The sequence below is a fragment of the Streptopelia decaocto genome (assembly GCF_964273445.1).
Source record: "Streptopelia decaocto genome assembly, chromosome: 24".
In the NCBI taxonomy this organism is placed as follows: Eukaryota; Metazoa; Chordata; class Aves; order Columbiformes; family Columbidae; genus Streptopelia; species Streptopelia decaocto.
Genome location: NC_138679.1, coordinates 747,218 through 769,173, shown reverse-complemented (window position 1 = coordinate 769,173; position 21,956 = coordinate 747,218). Strand labels below are relative to the sequence as shown.

Here is a 21,956-nt window from a genome sequence, read left to right as displayed (position 1 = left end):
GCCGCCCCGCGGCCACCGGCACGGAGCAGACTCACCGGGCGCCGCGGTACGAGCGGCGCGAGCTGCGTGTTGATAGAGACGAGGGTCATTCAGAGGCTCCGGATCCCAGGGAGTCCAGGACAGAAAACAACAGCGGCAGCAGAACCGCCCTCGGCCGCAGCCAATGCGTTCGCAGGGCGGCTCCGGCCCTGCCATCAAACCGCCCTTAACCCCTGCGGCCCAGCGCGGCGCTGCCCGGCACCCCGCGCGCCCAGCGCATCAGGCTCACGCAATTTAATGGGTTATTAAAGGCGGTTTTTCCTCCTCACGGCGAGTGTTTAACTCACGAGGCGTATTTATAACACGGAGCAAAAAAAACAGCGTAGGAGGAAGCCAGCGCGGACCTGGCATGGACGCGGCTCCAACGGGCTGTTTTGGCCGCGATAGGTGCCGCGCGCTGCCAGCGCTCAGGGTCGTGTAATGCTATATGACGTGCACACGCGTAGAATTCAAAGCCAGAGTCCCAAGGAAACAGTATCGGAGAGCTCTGCGCTTTTTTTTCCCCTCTTACTGTAAATGGCTGCGGCATCTGTCATATACATTTACTCATGAAGAGTCTCGCGCGTATCTAATCACACTGGGGTTACGGTTGCGGTGGGAGCTGTAATTTGGTTTCCTAACTGTACAGTCGCGATAGTGACCTCTGTGGAAATGGGCTCTTGCGGTTCTCAACAACAACAAAGGCAGCGGGGGGAAGGAGAGGCGAGGAGCGCGGCCCCGCTGGGGCTCCTGCGCTGTGTCGCAAGCGCGTGAGCCGAATTTAGCCCCGCGGGCGCTGTGCTGCTCTGCTGAGCCTCTGCAAGTGCTGCGCGGCGTTGCTGCCACTGAAATCCATACGGAGCTCAGCTCCTTATGGAACTATAGATTACATCATGGTATACGTACATAGCGTTTTGCACTTGATCACTTTTCCTTAACATTAACTCATTCTCCTCCTGTCACGAAGACTCCAGATTCAGTAACTCGTTAAGCAGCGTTTCTTAGAGTTCTATAATAAAATTTTTATCTGTAAAACAATTTTTCATTTTTTTTGCTCACAATCGTTTATGTGATTGAACACGTGAGGATGACACCCAGGCTGAGTGCGTTAGTGTATCGTAAGGTTGAAAAGAACTATTAAAAATCAAATAAAACTCTGTCCGGGGAGGTTCAGTATAAGGCTACAGGGGTCCAACAGTAGCTCTCAACCTTAATCTGCAAAATCAGTGGAGAAACTTGGACAGAAAATAAGAATTTAACACACTTCTACAAACAGACAGTCAGCAATGCCTGATGCTGGCTGTCATTATCAAGCAAAACTCAGGAAATATCACATTACATTCAAGCAAACTTGATGTCACTTATTCCTGGTGCTCAGCTGCTCTAACAACAGTTACCGCTCCCTTTTCCCCAAAGACACGCAGGGAACAACTCGCCCAAAACACGTCGACTCCAACAGGATTTGGGCCCTTAGCACCAAGTCAGGAAGAACCGAGTGCCAGATAAATTCAAGGTTCTACATCAGCACTAAAATTAAAGTGTTTTTTATAAAACAAGATATGACAGTACATAATGCCACGACCCACGGAACTGCGGGTTGGGAACGTTAGGAGGTTCGTATTTACACAGGAACAGATAAAATTAACTGCAGGTGCCTCCCTTCCCATGGACAGTGACTTCCAAAAACAACACGTCAAGGAAACTCTTCCCACTGACATTTCTCGGGACAGCGTCTCGACTCTTATCTCATCTATCAGTAAAGAACAAAACCCCTTGTTTTGCCTCCCTAGCCTTTCGTGCTCATTTGGAGCAATATTCCAAAATGGGACGGGTGGTACCTGCAAACCCCGTGGGTTCGGCCGCATCCTCCCAGTCTAACACAGCTCAGAGCGGCGGAGATGCTGGTGTGTCATCTGGACCTCTTGGGATCAGCAAACGGGAGTTCAGAACAGATAAAAGGGTTGGGAGTTGCGTGGCACCTTGTCCTGCGGCGATAACGCAGGACCTGGAGGCCCGTGGAAGACGTTGTTGAATGGAGATAATGGAGGAAAAGGTTGAGTTGTGGTGTTGATAGAGGAAAAGAGCAGATGAAGGGAGATCGCTTGAGAAATGCAGCCTCTTCCATGCCAACCTTCCGCTGTTCAGGCCAGGGACTAATCCATTATCTTCTGCGCTACAACTACCGGGGGAGTTTTTCTCTGGAAATAGAGAAATTTACTCATACGTGAGTGGAGTGGAGCATCTCCCGTGTGAGGAAAGGCTGAGGGAGCTGGGGCTCTGGAGCTGGACAAGAGGAGACTGAGCGGGGACTCATTCATGGGGATCAATATGGAAAGGGGCAGTGTCAGGAGGATGGAGCCAGGCTCTTCTGGTGACAACCAGTGATAGGACAAGGGGTGATGGGCTCAAACTGGAACACAGGAGGTTCCACTTAAATTTGAGAAGAAACTTGTTCCCAGTGAGAGATGTTGTAGTAAACAAGGCACGAAAGAATGAAAGCGAAGTCGACGCGTTCGGCTCTCCGGGAATAGGGAGGATTGCATCTGGATATGTTATGGAGGGGGATGTGTCAAATGTAACCTGGACACACAAAAAAGGAGCAAATCTAAACTCCAAAGGCCGTATGGTTTACAGCAAACGGGCAAGCGGAGCTGTCCGTAACAGGGAAAGGTAATGAAATGGGCGGAAGTGTAAGATTAACCACAAGATGAAGCTGATAACTAATGATCTGCACCGAAATGTCAGACAGAGGTTAAGATCTTAATCTGGAGAGATCGCACGGCATGGTCATGAATCACAAACATGGATACCGGAGTTCAATTTGTGAGTGTGGATGAAGATACTGAAAAGCAGCTGGAGAGAAAGAAGGAACACAACCTGTTCAGATCCAGATACATTGATTATATGCATCCATATCATATTCTCTCGCCTACTCTGGTCACTTTGGCCTCAGCAGCTCATGCCCACTCCTCCATACACCCCTCTCTCTTTGCCCAGAGCTGCAAGTATGCTCTCCGCAGTTTATTTCTAGGTATAAGAATTTACTTAGCAGCACTGAAATAGATCCTGTTTGCTTGCTGTCCCCGAGCCAAGCAGTTGAGACCTCTCTATGAAATGTATTTTTATTTACTACTTGCCCTTGTCATCTCCGGCACGCCAGCAAGACCCAGCTCCAGCCATTCAATGGATAATAACAAGTGTATCAGGAAAAACAAATGGCTACAGATAAGTACAAACCCCACTAACTCCACTGCACAAGCCACCCTCAGAGCCTAGTAATCTATTTCTCCTTGTAAATTATGCGAGAGAATGTTGGCATCTGAAGGAAATTAATCCCTAATTAGTTGGGCCATCCCAACAAGGAGAGGCCAACAACAAGGGAACTGAACCGTGTGAAGTTACAATAAACCCAGGGGACGTCTTGGGTTCTCGATCTTTCTTCCACAACAGTTAATGGCTCCACCTGTCCACTGCCACAACGTTTTGTTCTGTTTTATGCCTCTGCCACGATAAACTCTTCAAACTGTCACTGAAGTCACTTGGTTCAATTACCACCTGTGGGGGAAACTTATGGAAATAAGCTTCCTCTGGGGAAAACAAAAATCCATAAACAAGCGGTATGTAGCAAGAAGGGGAGATGGGACTCTGCTCGGCAAGATACCAAAAGCCCTATCAGTTTCTGCAGAGACAAAGAGTCTTTTCTCAAGCAAACTGCAGCGGATCCCAAGGTCAGCACGGAGCTGCTGCCCCTGGGATCTGGACCAGAAGGGACCCTGCGAAGGGCTGGAGATGCCGCCCAGTGCACCCACCCGGCCAGGGCCAGATCAAACACTCCACCTGAGAAACTTCTGACAGCTGCTCGTCTAAACCCGTCTTAAAGTTAAATTCTGTCTCAATGCTCTTGCCGCATTCACCATCTGAAGCTTTTGAGATCTGGCTCTGATCAGCTCCACGTTACAACCACCGAGGTGCAGAGGGGGGCAGAACAAGACAAGGCAGCGGAGAAGAGATCGGTGGTACCGAGTCCACATCCAGCGCGAAATCCGCTGTAAAATACCCCAAATAAAGCGAAACACTTGACAGTTTATCGCTGAGTTCTGCTCAGGCTCCTTCAGCGCCAGAGCAAGGCTCGTGTCTGAAACCGCGCCACTCCAGCGAGGCCCTGGGTGGCGAATCTGAGCACCCAGAGACAAGCGTGTTTGAAAAACACAATCTGGAGCTCGTTTTGTTATCACGGATTAGAGCATGTGGAAAAACAACCCGCTCTTCCCGGTGCCGATCAACAAGAGCCGTCCCGCAGCGGCTCCTCCTCCCGCACAGAGCCGTGCACAACGCCAGGACGGCTTCTTATCACACCCGGCGCTGTGCACCCCCAAAGGAGAGCATTTTATATTCCACTGAGCAAAATACACCCTGACGCTTGATGAAGGTCCCACCTAGTTCTAATAGACTTGTAGATTAGTTTCGTACCAAGCCACAGAAACCCGATATCCAAGCGCTGAAAGAGCAGTCGAACACAATACAAATTATTGAGGCAGCCTTGGAGATAATGATATTGCAGAGTGGAAGAGCAGCCTAAGGAGAAGGCAATCTTCACGGGATGTTCTCTTTTGCTAACGTAACAACTGTAGGTTTTAATGAACGTTGCTCACGGAGCATTCAGTGTCGTGGCGCAACACAGATGCCTGACGGAGCCTAAACCGGCACCGGAGACGCGCGGGGCTGCGCCGAGCGCCGGGAAAGGCGACGCGCCGCGGGGCCTCCTGCGCCGTCCTGCGCTCCTGACTGCGCCCTCACCCTCCACGGGCAAACATCCTCCACGCGCTTCCTCAAGCATAAACTCCCGACGTGACGCAGTTTTAGCGCGACGCCTGATTTTCGCGTGAGAGGTTCACGGAACAGTTAGCACAGAGCATCCTCCTGCCCTTCTCCACAGCCGTTCCGAACCTGCTTTGAAGAACAGAACGAGAAATCCCACACTACAAAACTTTCTGGCCGTTTAACAGGTGCCGAGCGCCCGGCCCCGTTTTTCAGTTCATTTAAATAGGGATTCACAAGGAAACCAGACAAACGCAAACATCACCCTCGCTCGGCCAACATTGAAGCGCTAGACAGAGCCAAAGTTAATTCTCCGTTTGTTTTAAATGTCACACGCCAAAATAAAAGCACCGCGGCCGGCTCTCAGACAATGTCAGCCCGGCCAGCGCCGTGCCCGCGGCCCCGAGCCAGATCCGGCCGATGAACGCACCCGCCTGCAATCCGCAGCATTCGGTGACCAACCGGGGATCAGAGCAGCCCCCAAAATAACCCCGGGCACGTCCCGATCCCCCACCTCCCCTGCCCAATCTTATTATTTTATTTTTTGTTGGCGAACCAACAGTTCTAATTAAGCAGCATAAACATCCCAGCAAGTTCATTCACATCCCTCCAATAGGAACCGGCAGACAATTATAGGATCTAATTGGGAAGCGCGATGGTTGAACTCGTCACCAGCTATTGTTCCAAACGCAGAGAAGGGGCCGAGCTGCTTCCTCCACTGGGTTTTGCACCAGCTCGGTGATTAATCAAAATGTCCCGGAATCCTCGACCTTTCGTTAGAAACAATCTGTGTGCTGCGCACACCTGAGGCTTTTTGACTTCTCTTGTGTGGGTGGTTTGGGGGTTGTTGTTTGGGTTTTGGTTTTTTACACAAATTTTACCTACAGACACAGCCCCTGTCAAACCCAATTCCCGACAGCTAAAGACCTTTCAGAGCGTTTGCCCAGTGACACGTGTCAGCCGGTCCCCTCACACACATCTCGGTACGGACCCCTCGGCTCACGATCCCTCCAGAGCTCTCGCAGCACGGCTCTCCCGTTCCATCACCACACAACGACACCACGCTGACGATCCTCAGGGTCCCTGCAGCCCGGGACACTCTGCGAGGGCCGCACCACATGCAGCTTTCACTTGTCTTGCTCTTTGCCCGAACCTGGGAAGCGGCAGCAGAACTGCATTGGATGTGGAATACTTTTACAATTAATCCTAATTGTTCAGGTTTAGAATCCAGAACGGTTGTTCTGCCTTCCTTCAGAGGGTGAAGGGAGGACACCGCACAGGATACAGAGGCGCCCGGTTCCTTATCTGTGCTGGCGGCACCGAATCCCTGGTAACGCCGGGCGGGCTCGCTCGGAGCGCAGCGCGTCTCCCGCCGCAGCGAACGCCGCACGGGCGACCCGCAGCCCTCCCGGTCACCACCACCGTCACCAACGCGCCTTCGCTCTGCCGCTCGCCATTTGATCTTTCTGCCGCATTTTGCCATTTCCTGCTTCACCTCCGTGCCCGGCCAACAGCGTTTTCCAGCAGGCCTGCCAAGTGCACTCAGCCTGCTGCGTTTTATCGAACAAGGGGTAGTGCATGTTCCCTTGTTTAAGCAAAGAAGGTAACTTGGAGCTGGTCTGTAAGTGGGAAAAACACGCATCCTGCCTGCAGTGCCCTTGGGCACCTCGAGCAGCCGACGTCACCGCGGGAGATCAGACTGAGATGTTCAAATACCTTCCAGCACTGCTGGTGCCGAACCTCTGCACGTGAAGGGTTAAACTCCTCTCAGCCTCCTCAGGCCACCAGCTTCAGTAACAAGTGTTTTGGGGACGGGGAATGAGGATGAAAGAATTTAAATGGCAACTCAGCTGAAAACTCTTCCAGTGTGGTGAGACCCCACGGGGATTTCTTCACAGCCGTAGTACTGACATCCTAGTTTTTAAGGCAGTAAACTGTTCAGTAGCCGTGCCACCCCTTTTCCCCCAATTCTGGGCTGTACCACGCCACCAAGCGCCATAAATCTCTTAACTGCTCTTAATAAGCTAAATTGAATGAGTTTAGGACGTGGGACCGTTCGCAAGCATCACAATAGCGATGCGCACTCACTGAAGTGCCGCTCGGCAGGGCTGGGAACAGCCGCCCCGGGAGATCCGCGGGGTCAGCTTCCAGCCGGCGTTTGTCAGAGCTGGGAGACCAGGAGAAAATAAATAAAATACAATAAAATACAATAAAAGGCGGTTCTTATCAGATCTCCACCAAAACGAGCACTTCCACCTCGTGTGGGAGCAGCTGGAAACATTTCTTTTGTGTTTGAGGCTTTATAAATATCTTGCCCTTGAGGTTGTCTGAGTCTGTTCGGCGCTCTGAGACCCCTTTCCCATGCAAAGGTAATAAAACTAAGCTCATGGTTACAGAAATTCCCAGCACATAAAAATTACAGGAAGCTGTTGCTAAGTAATATTTCTACCTAAGTAAACAGCACAAAGCGTTTCCCACACACACCTCTGAACTCTGTTATTCGAACCTGCCCTGAAGATGTTCGTAGCTGCAGAATCTCTCCCGGCGCCACCTCTTTAAACAGCTCTCGGTGCCGTTTCGCAGACGCTGAGAAACATTTTGGGCTGAGCAATGTTCTCCTGGGGGTTTGTTGTGTCGCCAGGAAACAAAACAAGCTACTGGAGCTGCTCTTCAATCCCTCACCTGTCTCCCACCTTTCCCTGGATAAGTCATAGAAAATTAAATAGATGCTGTTGTACCCGTAGCCTCCAGAGCTGCTTCCCCAACACCACAAAAATGTGCATAAACGTTATTACTTTCATGCAGTACCTTTCCTTAGCATGGCGATTACTCCAGACTGTCAGCCCTTCTATCAGCTCTGCTCCTATTGACCCAAATGTTTCATGTACCTTCCTGGGGTTAATATCTTACAAAAAATTCGCAATTGCGCTAATGGAGAGAGACAACTTGGGGTTTTATCGCATAAAGATAAGAGTTTGCAGAAAGATTCTATCTACAAACCTGAAACAGCCCACGCTCTTAGGAACTCGAATTTCCTGGTAGCGTGAAGTCCCGAGATCGAGAAGATAACAGACTCCTACAAAGGCTTCATTCAGGATGAACAGAACCAGAACTGCAGCGTGTTCTCCAAGGAATGAAGCCCATATTTCAGATATTTGTCCTATATTCCAGGAATGCGTCCCTCCAGTCTTCACCAAGGGACTGTCTGATATCGCACATCATTTTCCTGCTCATTTTTACCCGGCCATTCCACTTTTCCTTCTTTACTCCACCTCCAAATGATCTGATATGTAAGTAAAGGCTAAACTGGCCTTTAGAATTAGTCTGTCAAAAACAACGGGCTGCTTCGGATTATCACAGAATCACAGAATCCCAGAGTGTCAGGGGTTGGAGGGCCCTGGAAACTCACCCAGTGCAATCCCCCCCGGAGCAGGAACACCCAGCTGAGGTTCCACAGCCCCTGGAACTGGTGCGGACCACAGGAATCCGACTGTTTAACTAAACAGAGCATCGCGAAGGCCGCGGCGGGTATTGACGCGATGAGATTTCTGCCCAGTGCTCCGAATGTCAAAGTGAAGAAATTCAATGGAGCGCAGGTAAGCGGCGGGAGGAACTGCGACTCTCTAGGGTGGCCAAATGCCTCATCAGCTAATTAGTGACGCGCATGAACGAGATTCCCACTGTCCCTTCCTACTATCCAGAATATGTGTGGACGGAGAAGACCCAATGCGAAGAGAACTGGCAGAAAACCCCGTTCCGAAGGGAATTGTTTCTCCAGCAAGTGGAGCGACAGACATATAGCATTTTATTACATTTAAAAAAAAAAAAGTGGAAAAAATGCAAAATATGAAAATCATGTTTGGCAGATGCAGACCGAGGTCTAGGACGTGGCATTTCCAGCATTTTTGTTGTCTGCATTCTTCAGCAAAAACACTCTCTGCATGGACACGCTGCACCAAACTATGTTTGTATGGCAATAAAAGCAAGTATGTAGGAAAAAAAAGCCTTATAAAAATGTGGGCTGAAAATGTACAAAACCTCCAGCACAGGAACAGCGCCTGCCTGCCACCAACAGCGCAGGGCTAGGCCCAAATTCCACACAGACTACATATTCCCCTCTTCCTACTCAAAATATAACATGAGTTGGCCTTAACTGAACCGACTTGCTTTTCACACCAACACGAGTAATTTAGGGGAAAAATAAACAGAAAAAAAGAAAGGAAACTTTGAGGAAAGGTTGAGGAAACACGCGGATCCCGATGGACGGCGCCTCCGCAGCTCCGCGCTCACACGCGTCCCTCAGCATCGCGACTGGTTCTTTCCAAGCTGCCCACAAATCATTTCGGTTCCTCCCCACCGGTTTCATCCGAACGTCCGTAAGAAGATCCTTTGTTGTTTTGAACATGTTATCACCAACTGAAAAAAACCAACCCCCACCATTTCTGGGCCGGAGTGAAAGCTGGAGGATGAGTCAGACTTGGCCCGCGCCCCGGGGACGATCACACGCCGCACTCCGAGCTGAGCGAACGCGGAGCTCAGAGCACAGACACCAGCCGCAGGATCAGCGTGAGATGTGGGGGTAACGGGAAGGAGGTGACGCGGGGATCAGGGTGGCAGCCATGGGGACACCCAGGGACCCCAGTGTCACCATCACCCTCCCCGGTTGCACAAACCCCTTTTCCACCCGTCCTGCCCGCATGGGCTCCCTCCAGCTCCTCACCCATCTCCACATGTTCCTGGAGCTCGGCAGGCTGGAAAAGCTCGCCAGCGTGGAACTGGGTTTTGTCAATCGACACGCACTCTCTACATTTTGTTTTTGTTGGTTTTTTTAAATCAATATTTACATATTCCTTAAGGATTTGTTTTTCCGGCAGACAAAGCAGCAAACACACCATCCCGGCCCGCGGTCCCGGGGCAGCGGTGCCGCTTCACACAACAACAGCTTCCCATGCAGGGACAAACCCAGAGAGCAGCCAACGCCAAACTGCGCACCCAGCGTCACAAACCAGCCCAGGGACAAACCCAGACAGCAGCCAACGCCAGGCTGCGCACCCGGCATCAGAAACCAGCCCAGGGACAAACCCAGAGAGCAGCCAACGCCAGGCTGTGCACCCAGCGTCACAAACCAGCCCAGGGACAAACCCAGAGAGCAGCCAACGCCAGGCTGCGCACCCGGCATCAGAAACCAGCCCAGGGACAAACCCAGAGAGCAGCCAACGCCAGGCTGCGCACCCGGCGTCACAAACCAGCCCAGGGACACAGGCTAACAGCACGCAGAACCAAACTTCCCCAAGAAAGTTACGCTGAAATCGCCACTTTTCATTCCCATATTGGTTAAAATACAAAGAGCAGAAATAAGGCTTAGCAGCAGAGAGACGGGAGCTGCTGAAGATTCCCAGCTAAGCTGCAAAGATGTCCTGACGTTAATCCCCTCGGTCCCGCGAGTTTCTATGCGGCTCTTCGGGCAAAGGGAAGCGAAGTACAATTCACACCAGCTCTTAATCTTGACGAAACAATTACACACGCTGAGGACACGTTACGGTTGGCACGAGAAGAGAGAACACAGCGATTCCACCGACGGGATCAATAAATGTCACTTATCTTGACCGCAGTTGCCAGCGCGCGTGTGTGTTGAAAGTCTAAAGGCTATTAAAGAAGTTTCAAAGACCACTCAAGTTGTTAAGATCGGTTCTGAAGCAGGTGGCACAAGGCACAATATCACACAGACAGCAGCTCGTTGAGAACACCAGCCACCAATAAATAAAAGCACAAATCTCAGTATTCAAAACAAAGATAAGCGCGGCTTGTGAAGTGGTTTTGAAAACACATACCAGTTCCAGCCAAAATATGCAGGAGCTTTGCTGCTCTGAATGGCCATGGGACGCCAGACGGGAGCACCGGCAGAGAGCGACTCTGAAACCATTTTCAAATTCAAACTTCCAATCCAAATCAAACGGACTTACTAGGTCGGATTTGTCAGGTAATGAACTAAAATAGTGTGTGATATCGTATGGGGGCCACCCAACAAACGCGGCTGAATTCGTATGAGAGGCTCAGGAGCTGAGATTCCGGCCCCAATGGTAAAATACGCCGTTCCTACAGGTTTGCTGGCAATAGGCTGTCACAGAACAGAGAAAACCCCACATTCCATCGGCCCCAGCGCCGTCCCGGGAATGAGGGACATCACCGACGGTTTAGCCACAGAAAACGTTTCAGTCACATCTTTAACCTTGTGAAACAGCAGAAAACCAAATACGAACGCACGAGAAACCAGGTTTCAGCGCTGATATATATCGAGTTTATGAACTAAAGAGCTTTATAATGTTATTTTTCGCTTTTAAAAAAAGAACGCACGTGTTTGCATCTTCTTGCTCGCACCCTGTTATTCTGGCGAGAAAAAATAACCACTGTCTTTAAAAAGAAGCCGGACGGTTTTGGGGTGAGGAGTGGCAGAGGGGAAACCACACTAATTTCATTAGGTTATGCATGCTGGGAGGAATTCCTGCTCAAATCTGGCACTTAGACTCAGAATTGCCCTTTACAGCTTGGCAAGAAATTCTCCGCAGCCCGCAAGTTTCCTAATTCCGTCTGCGGACACGCTGCTCCGCTTGGATGCGCCGCCTCCAGAAACACAACCCTGAACGCAGCCGCTTCACCTCAGCTCACTTTGCTCCCCATCAGTCGGATTTCACATAAATCAAAGTAAATATGTAATTTCAATTTAAGGTTGGTTCCAAGTTTGGAAAAAACCAAATCTGTATGGAATTAAAACCAACTCTAATACGGTTTAAAAACGCGAGTTCAGGGGTGGCAAGAGCAGCTGGGTTTCTGAACCGAGCTGAGCCAGAGCGCAGTTTTGCCTCCTGCCGTGGACATCGCCAGCCAGGGCCTCGCTCCTTCGCCCTTCAGGTCCGACTCGCCCGCAGCCTCTTACTCTGCGCAAATGTTGTTCGCTCACCCACATCTCTTACATCTTTTTATGGCAGGATCAGTAAAAACGTAACTGCACCTTTCCGGCGTCGGGTTTATTCCATAAAGGCTTTTTCCGCCGTTCTATCTGCCGCAGCCTTTCCCTCAGCCTGGACTTTTAGCCCCCCACCCAAGCCCTGACGGAGATACCGTTACCCCGAGGCACCGCACTGGACACGGGCCTGGCCTGGCCTGTGCCCCACTGACCACGACCCCCTGATCTTCCCTTCACCGGTTCGCAGTCGCCTCACCAGCCGCTGGTCCAGCCCGCGCTCCCTTTGTTAAACCCGCGAGCTCCGGGCGCTCCCTCATTTCCCAGAGAAACCAAACACAAATTTTTGATACGTTATTCACATCAGTGAACGAAACACTAAAACATCCCCACCCCAAAGATCCTCTCTTGGCCTAAAATCGATTTTGAGCCTGGCTTTTAGGAACCTGGGCTTAAAGGTCGCAATTAATAGGTACCTCTCAGCCCTCCAATAGGCCTGACGGGTTAAAAACGGGCAGAAAACCCCGCGGACTCACCCCTCTGGCAGCGATCGTGGGTCCAGCAGCGCTCGATGAAAATGCCGTTGATCACCGTGGGCGGGCAGTTGCTTTTCCCTTTCACGGTTCCCGGACACACGTCTCCACACTCCTCTTTGTCGTCCTTGTTGGCCACGATGTAATTGTCCTCTACAGAATCCAAAATCCTCGACCAGTCGATGGTGGACAAGTAACACAGTTCGTTGTTCTTCTCAATGCGCACGGCGCCTCGGGTGATGTTCATGAGGTTATAGAGGCCGATCTCCTTCAGGTGAACCATCTCAAAAATGACGAGCGCGTAATTAAAGAACAGATGAGTCCCTCGAATCACAGTGAGGTTTGGGAAAAGCCCCTTTAAACTCTCCAGGCCGTACACGCGAAAAAGCAGCAAGTAGTCCGTGATCATGGTCAGCTTAGGAAAGCTGAGCTCACGGAAATCCTCCGGCTTGGTTTTGAACATGAGCAAGATCTGCAGGTGGCCCTCGATCACGGTGCAGTTCTCCAGCATGTTCAGCCGGGTCAGGTTGTTGCGAATGTCCATGCTCCTGCAAACTGGAAGGCAAAGAGCGACGTTATTTATTGCGGAAAAGGTAACAGTTTGAGTTTTCTGAACGCCCAGTTTTGTCCCCCCGCGCTCAGAATTCACCGCCAGGCCCTTCGCGGTAAAACCTGCTTCAAGGGTTAAGAAACGCACTGCGGGGAACATTCCCTGCTGTATGGTTACAAAACACACTGAAAGAGGATTTCATCACTTCTTCTGCCATCCTGAGTTTCTGGATGTTCCCCCGTCACGATCTCTGGGCACCACTGGGGCTCACACAGGTAAGGAAAGTCGGCGCAACTGTTTTCTTTAGATGATCGTCAGCGACACACCCTCCTCGCCCCCGATTGTGCAATTAACGCCCGCGGATTAGAGGGAATAATTCCGAGTTTGTGCAGGGAGGGGAGGACAGGAAGAGGATAACAGCAAGGAAACGGAACGCTTGGGGAGAGCAGAAAAGGCGTGAAACGCTCCCATGCAGGCGCTCGGCCACGCTCCTGCCCAGACGCCGCCGACAGGAGCGATTTACTGCCGCAGGAACTCTGGCCCTGAGCGTTCTTTTCAGATCAGGCGTTCCGGCTTTTTTATGACTATTATTATTTTCTCAGGGTTGCGAATCTCCCGGCCACGACTACCTGGGCAGCTCATTCCATAGAACCGGTAACCCAAGAGCTGCCAAAGCGAACACCCGCATGAAGCAGAAACTAAGCAGAATAACAGGAATCCAGGCGCCAGCAAAAGGAGGAGAGTAAAAGGTTTGACTATAAAACAACCACGTCCCAGCTCCGAGAAATCACAGAGCGATAATCCAAACTGACGCAGAGACAGAGGTTTAATGGTGACAACTGTCGGAGTCCTCGTGGTTTGAAACAGATGCTGCCGCGTGGGTTAAAAATCGACCCTACGCAAACGGCTTCAGATTATTCAAAAATCTGCTCCACCGCAATAGTAAAAAAAAATAAATCAATTTGGCAGCACTAATACAGGATTTGAAGCAACGTTATTGCCCAACGGGAATTTTTGGCACTATATCCAAGTCATTTCATAAATTGCCTTCTGGAAGAGAAAGCGAATGCACACAGTGCTCGAGGATCAAGGATGCACCTTCTGAAAGGGGAGAGAAATTCAAACAGCCAACAATGTCTCTGCCCCGCGGAACCTGCAGCCGAACGGGAGGCAAAGCAGCAAACTGCACGTCCAGCCACGCTGAAACAACGGGGGGAGCAGCAGCGCGCTCCACACCTCCAGGAGAGATGAGAGACAGGGGCTCCCACGGAAGCAGGTGTGTGTGCCGGGGATTCCTCGCAAAAGGAGAAACAACAGAAGGACGGAATTCAAACACAAATTCCAGTTACGAGCCACCGGCGCGGCTGAAACTACCCCAGACACTCCAAATTGGGCACCTTGGTTCTCGTTTGCTGAGCACGCCGAGGTGACACCACGACCAGCCGCTGCGCTCCCCGGTTCAAGTACTTCTCCGAGTAATTTCAATGTATAGAGCTGGCCCTAAGAAAAGGGCAAAGAATCCAGCTCAGATCTACAGGCCAACAACCGCTTTAAAGAGTAAAAGCTCCAGGATTTTAGTGTGGCTCAAGGATTTTAGTGTGGCTCAAGGCAACAAAATGCATAGACACACTAAGGGTAATTGCCTCGGTCTTTCATCATTTTGAGCGGAATTAGGTAAGTCCCTTGGAACCCTCTGCACTGCTGAGTTCACAGCACTCACCGCTTCCCTATATATTAATATATACTCAAAATAAGTCAAATTACGCTGCTTGTGGACCTGAGCTGTATCACCAGAGGTTTCTGAGGTCACCACTGACACAAGCAGTGCTGCTCCTGGTCCCAACAGCCAGAGGTGGAAGGAAACATCAAACACCGACATCGTCCTGGTTTAAGGACAATTTCAAACAAATTAGAGGGTTATTTATGAAATAATCAACTGAACAAAAGGCCCAAATAATTATAAATTTACAAATATTAACGGGGTTTGTACAGATTGTTCCCACGCTTTTCATGTTCTACTTCAGTTTAGTTTTTAAGTGATAAATACGCCCACGGTATCTGAACTCTTATTTGTTTTTACCACCCCGAAGGATCAAGGAGAACAACGGGGATCAGAACCCAGCCCCAAATCTGCCTCGTTCCTGCTGGAGGATTCTCGATCTCTTCACGTTTCTGGATCCTGTCCAACACTCCGTATCTGCTGTTCACGCAGCAGCTGCGTGAGTCGACCCACAAATGTATTGTTACCAAGACAACGAGAAGCAGTTTTAAGCGAAGTTGAAGCCTTTTCCCACGTGTAGCGGGAGCCAGGAGAATTTATCAACGGTTCGGGAGGAAGGCTGGGCAGGTTCGACCCCCGCAGAGCAAAGCCGAGCACTCGGTTATGATACAGACAACCTGGTTCCAAGCGGCACAGACACCAGCTTGCAGGAAAAGGAAAAGCTCCCCGGATCGTGGAGCAGCGGGCGCAGAGCCCCCCTGCCCAAACACCGCAACGTCGCCACAACCGCCCCGAGTTCCGCCGAGAGCCCCCACGCCAAAGCCTCCGAACAAACCGCTTTGGTATCGAGCTTGAAGTGCAGAATGAAGAAACTAGACAGAGTTTAGCTCTCACGGCAGGGTGTAACCAGGGGAAATCTGGAACTTAAGCCTGGTTTATAGTGAACCCTGTGGATCCCGAACCTCAATAGTTCACTGTGCTCCAGCCCTTTAACAGCCCAGAGCTGGATAACGCAGCATCGCAGAGAGATCGCAGCCCATCCAAGAGCGCTGTCGGGTAATGCTGCATTTTATAGTGTTTGCTGCCTAATGGAATAAACAATATTTAAAATAGTTACACTTTGGTCAAGTGAAAAGCTTTGCCATGCTGGATAAGGTTGACTTTTAGGAATCGGCAAGAATACAAAGCAGCGAAGCGACGGCATCGCGTGGGAGACCAGGGGAAGGGGCAGAAGTCAACCCGACGCTCCTCCCGCCCCCGTCGCCCCGGGAGCACCAGCAGCTTTCGCGCGTTGCCAGTATCACCGCGGCTCTTCTCCGGGGGTTTTGCCCGGGGTTCCACCGCGGCCCCGCTCGCCGCGCTCTGAAATAGCAGAGGGCACATTGGGACAGCTGGTGGGCGCCGCTGCCGCGGCTGAGACCCCCGCCTCGCTCCTTCCGCGCACTATCGGAACTAAACTTCAGTCTAGACCGAGCCTTTCAACAGCAAAAATTAACACGGGGCTTCTTAACGAGTTTCCATATGAGCCAGAAATACTAATCAAGCAGCAAATTATTTTTAAAGGCTGTAACGGACATGAAAGGTGAAGTTTGTGGCAGGTGGTGGTTTAGGCGGAGCTCAGCTGGGTTTCTGACCCCACCAGCAGCAATGGAGCAAACGTGCAGCGCCCAGATTGAGGTGAAGTTAGAAAGGGAGGAAACGTACCCCACGCTTTATTACAGTAATTCTATCGGTGGGTCTCCTACAGCTCACAAAAGGAGCCCAGAGTCAGTTGCTCAGTGAGCAGACGCCTAAAGCGAGGCGAGGTAAACCTGACCCTAAATAGCGCGGCTAATGAATTGACGTGCGTGAGTCATGTGGGAGATTTATTTCAAGAAGTTGCATTATGTTTACACAGCGATTAAAAAAAACACACAAACCTGTTTTTCCTCACAAAACAAGATGAATGTATCTTCATTCTACGCGCAGGGCAGGTCTCCTGCCCTTAACCCTCGCTGCTGCCCCCCACCCAGCCCCCATCCCGGCCCCTCCCCCCACACACACCCCAAATAGCCCCCAAGAGACAACACGGGGGGGGGTCCCAATGTCCCCAGTTGGGTTTGGGGGGTCCCAGTATCCCCAGTTTGGTTTGGGGGGTTCCCCAGGGTCCCCAGTGTTCCCAGTTGGTTTGGGGGGCTCTCAGTTGCACGGGGGGGGTGGTTTCCAGTGTCCCCAGTTGGTTTTGGAGGTTCCCAGTGTCCCCAATTGCCAGGGAGGGTCCCAGTGCTGGGGGGCTATGGGGCTGCCAGATAGTGAGCCTTGGGGGGAATGGGGCTGCCAAAGAGTGAGCCTTGGGGGGCTATGGGGCTGCCAAATAGTGAGCCTTGGGGTCTATGGGGCTGCCAAATAGTGAGCTTTGGGGGGCTATGGGGCTGCCAAATAGTGAGCCTTGGGGGGCTATGGGGCTGCCAAATAGTGAGCCTTAGGGGGCTATGGGGCTGCCAAATAGTGAGCCTTAGGGGGCTATGGGGCTGCCAAATAGTGAGCCTTGGGGGGCTATGTGGCTGCCAAATAGTGAGCCTTGGGGTCTATGGGGCTGCCAAATAGTGAGCTTTGGGGTCTATGGGGCTGCCAAATAGTGAGCCTTGGGGGGCTATGGGGCTGCCAAATAGTGAGCCTGGGGGGCTATGGGGCTGCCAAATAGTGAGCAGCTTGCCCAGCTTGCCCAGACATACTGTAAGCCAAATACAAACAGTCAAGAGATGTTAATTATTGTTCAAGTGAAAGACCAGCATCAAGTTACAATGATGCATTAAAAATGACATTATACAGCACATCTTCATGTTGCTATCATGTCAATTATTTTTACAGTTTCTAGTTAAATTTAATTATCAGTCAGCCCCACGCTTGCCCAGCGCCGCGGGCCCGATCCCCTCAGGAAACCCCGTCACACACCATTTGAATTAGGGGCCTTGTCACCCAAATTGTCCGCAAAATACTCTGTGAAGTGTTCACACCAAATGGTATAAAAATGTTCCTCCCTAGGCTCTGCTTTGGTGTCCAGCGCATCGCTCCTGTCTCTCCATCCACGCACTGGACGGCGTATTTTCCTGATGTGCAGCGACACGGCAAAGATTCGGGAGTCAGGATCAGAAACGCACTCGCAACCCACAAAGCAAATATTCAATAAAAAAATAAGAAGCTCCAGTGTAGCAGTAATAATAACGTTGTCAAATTAGGAACCGCCGGACTAAAGCTGCACACATATTTATTATTAGTGCCACATGTCAACTACCTTTCCCGCGTCTCTGTTGGTAACGGGGGGGTTTGCACACGTTTGCCAGCTGGAGTGGAGCTCAAACCATCCCGCTGGTCTACGGTAAAAACACGAGGAAGAAACCGGCTGTTTTTAAAACATACAACTTGTCCGATTGCTTGAAAAAAAGGGGCTGACTGAGGGGCACGAGCCGCTTTATTTCCTGAATATCGGCCACGTCTCAAAACGCCCCTCGTTCATTGTCGCCACTGGAACCAGTTCTCTCGTTAGCGCTTTTCCTGACGGGAAAGCGAGCGGGCGGACTAAAGCTCTGCCCATGGCACAGGCAGCTCAGGGAACCAGGCAGCTCTCTTCAAATAAACACCTCCCTTTCATCGCTAAACATCTGCACAGATAATGCAAAATTGAAACCTCTCACTAGAAGAATTTGCTACGAAAGTGTATTTGGTGTGAGCCATCAAAACAGCTCTAAGGCTCAACCTTGTGCCAGCGGATGAAACGCCCGCGACCTCCACCACAACAGCTTTGTACCCCAAACGTGTATCCGCAAGACCCGGTTTAAACACAGATCCCCGCCCCTTGACCCCCGTGAGTCTGAGAGCCCGGGTTAAAGCATCAAAGTGAAAGACACAACCTCCCAACCTCTCATCCCAAACCCTCCCGAGCGGTTCGGACACCGACCGGGGAGCGGCCGCAGCGCCCGGCCCGTCCCGCCCTGAGCCCGGAGCGGCCGCAGCGCCCGGCCCGTCCCGCCCTGAGCCCGGAGCGGCCGCAGCGCCCGGGCCCGTCCCGCCCTGAGCCCGGAGCGGCCGCAGCGCCCGGCCCGGCCCGCCCTGAGCCCGGAGCGGCCGCAGCCTCCCCGGTGCCCCGGGCGAGCGACCAGGACGAGCCGCCGCGCGAACGCTCGGGCGCCCCGGGGGCAGCTCCGGCCCCTCCCGCCCCCGCTCCAATCTCGGCCTCCGCCGGGCCCTCCTCCCGGCCCGCTCGGCGTTCGGGGCCCGAAGCCCCCGGCCCCGGGCATGAAGGTGACCGGGGCGCCCCGCTCCCGCCCGCAGGCCCGGCCGAGCCGCCTCTTGCCGCCGCCCGGCCCCGCGGCGCGGCCCGGCCTGTCCCCCCCGCAGGTACAAAGGGTACGAGCGGCGGGGCCGCCCGCCCGCCCGCCCCGGCCCGGGCCCCGCCGCCCGCCCGCCCTTGCCCCGGGCCCCCACTCACTCTCGGCGCGGCTCCGGCCGCCCCAGGCCGCCAGCAGCACGGCCACGGCCAGCGCCGCCGCCGCCCGGGGTCCCATCCCGCGTTCGCTGGAGCCGCCGCGGCTCCGGCGCGGCCCGGCGGGGGCGGATCAGAGGCTGCGGGGCGGGCGCGGGGGCCGGGCCCGGCTCCGCATGGTGGGGAAGAGCCCCGGAGGAAGCGCCGCGGGGTCCAGTTCAGAGCGCCGGCCCCTCCCTGCTCCGCGGCGGCGGCCCCGGCGGCCCCTTCAGCGCAGGCCGGGCTGGCGGCCGCTGCCCTGGCCAGTAAACAAGGGGCTGCCCCGTCAGCTGGAGCGGGCGGCGGCAAGAGGCGGCGCGGAGCCGCGGGGACGGGACGGCGGGGCCGGCCGGGGGAGGAGCGGCCGCAGCAGCACCTGCCGGGGCCGCCCCCGCTCAGCGGCTCCGCGCCCGGGGGAGCGGGAAGGGCGGGCTGGGCCCGCAGGGGAGTTCGGGCCTCGGGAGCTTTGAGGAGAACGGTGAAGCTTTGGGATTTCTCCCTCACGGCCCGGAGACCGCGGAGCAGCTCAGGAGGGACGGGAACCGCTGGAGAGGGGCCCACGCGGGGCAACAAAGACGCTGCAGGGAGTGGAGCATCTCCCGTGTGGGGAAAGGCTGAGGGAGCTGGGGCGCTGGAGCTGGACAAGAGGAGACTGAGGGGGGACTCATTCATGTTTACAGATGTATAAAGGGGGAGTGTCAGGAGGATGGAGCCAGGCTCTTCTGGTGACAACCAGTGACAGGACAAGGGGCAATGGGAACAAACTGGAACACAGGAGGTTCCACTTAAATATGAGAAGAAACTTGTTCCCGGTGAGGGTGGCAGAGCCTGGCCCAGGCTGCCCAGGGGGCTGTGGAGTCTCCTTCTGTGCAGACATTCCAACCCGCCTGGACACCTTCCTGTGGAACCTCAGCTGGGTGTTCCTGCTCCATGGGGGATTGCACTGGATGAGCTTCCCAGGGCCCTTCAACCCCCAACACTCTGGGGTTCTGGGATTCTGTGACTCGGTCCCAACATGTGGCCACTTCCCCCAGTCAGACCATTGGGGAGCTGGAGTTGCCCAGACTCCCTTCAGGGGTATTTCCCACTGAACGTTTCCATTTCACTGACACAGCGCCCAGCCCCAACAGCCTTTTCAAACTTCTGGTTGTCGTTTTCTCATGGGATTCAACACTTGGTGGGTTTTTCTCTGTCTTCCATCGTCTCCGCAGTGCGGTGCTGAGCCCCGGCAGGACGGTTCCTGGCAGCTCTGGTACTTGCACCTGCCCCTTGCTTTCACCCTTTCCTGCAAGATACTGAGTTATACACACTGCTAGAATAAAGCTTTTATTTTCATTCTAACCACTTGGTAAATGGCCGCTCTCATTTCAAGTCTTTCCCCCGCCACCCTCAGCTCCCAACAGATCTCCCTTTGAGTTACCTTTCCCGCTCGATGGGCCAGCGGTTCCCAGCAGGGCGCTCAGCGCTGGCTCCTTTTCCGGACGCTGAAATGGCATTAAGAGAACTCGCACGATTTTCAAGACTTCGCGTTGCTTTTCCACGTGAGGAGTCGTCACGGAGCTGCGAACGGGCGCCTGGCCCGCGGAGCCGCGGCTGCTCTGGTGCGGTCGCCCTGCGGCGCTCTCTGGGCTCCACAGCCGGACTCGACTGAATCACCCGAGCGTAAGCAGCGTGTGCACCCAGAGCTACACCTGAGCATTGCAAACCATGAGAAGCGTTCAGATGAGAGTCCCGGCTGCAGCGCGGCTGCTCTCTCTGCGATCGTTGCAGCACAAGATGCGTGTGCGCGGCGTCGGAACGGCCACGGCGGGATCCATTCCCCCGCTGGCTCCACGCACGCTGCCCCGGCCTCACAACAGCAGAGGAGCCTCAGGACGTCCCTCGGTTCAGAATTCAGGAAGCGAGGACAGTCAAGGAATGGAAATAAACAACAAACCAGCATTCTCCGCCAATTAACCTGCTTTATAACTACAGGCTTTGCATAAACCAGAGCCAAACAGCACCCAGACGGCTGGGGCTCTGTGGAATTCATAACCTGGCTGTAATAGCAACCTGCCTTCACTCACTCACTCTGTTCTCCTTGCCTTTCATGTACTAATGATATCAGCTTACAGGCTGGCACCGGAGGATTAAAGGCTACAGGTTTATTATCATTCCCTAAAATACTATTTTTAGTTTCTAATTACCGACGAAGAGCGTCAGGGCGCAATCTCTGCAGCATCTTTCCCGTCGCTCACTGCTGCAGGACACGGGTGTGCAATCAGATGAACCAGCGGCGCTGATGTGGGCGCTGGGAAAATGACCCAGAACCCGCTTACTTCTGGATTTCTGATTCAGGCAACTACTAAACTCACTAGTTTATATATGAAATATGGCTCCTCTCTTCATTCACAATGGTTTCTCCCCGCTGCAGATGCTTCATGGGTTATTTAAGATAACCGAGAACGGAGCAGCGATGGGTGTCCTTACCATTTCTGAACCCTCCAAAGAAAAGGAATACAGAGAGACTTGAACTAGAAGGTTCTACCTACTCACCCCACACTTCCTTTCTGAAATGAATCTCCTAAAGGAACAACCGTCAGGACGGCGAGGAAAACAGGTACTGAGCTTGGAAATAATATTCTATTTTCTGACCTTTAATGTTTTTGATGTAGAAAATGATCTATTATTATACACCCGAACAGCGTGCACTTCCAGCAGGTAAAGGATATTCCGCGTAGGACAAAATGGATAAAACCGTACAAAAGGTATCGACTCGGTTCCTGTTTGTGCCTCCAGAATCCTCAGTGCGTGCGGAAGGCCGCGATCTTTTGCCTTTTGGACTAATTAGAAAACCAGTGTGACGAAACGGTGCT

General features: G+C 52.8%; 1 protein-coding gene across 1 annotated transcript in view; it reads right to left on the bottom strand.

Moving 5' to 3' along the window:
• The window catches only part of INSR (insulin receptor), a 41,268-nt gene extending 21,896 nt beyond the window's left edge, over window positions 1-19,372 (bottom strand). The window contains exons 1-2 of the mRNA XM_082071926.1: window positions 19,069-19,372; window positions 12,334-12,885 (exon numbers count right to left, since the gene is read on the bottom strand). Of these exons, the coding sequence (XP_081928052.1) occupies window positions 12,334-12,885; window positions 19,069-19,144 (628 nt within the window). The 5' untranslated portion in view covers window positions 19,145-19,372. The remainder of the gene's footprint in view (window positions 1-12,333; window positions 12,886-19,068) is intronic.
• Between the last annotated feature and the right edge of the window lie 2,584 nt (window positions 19,373-21,956).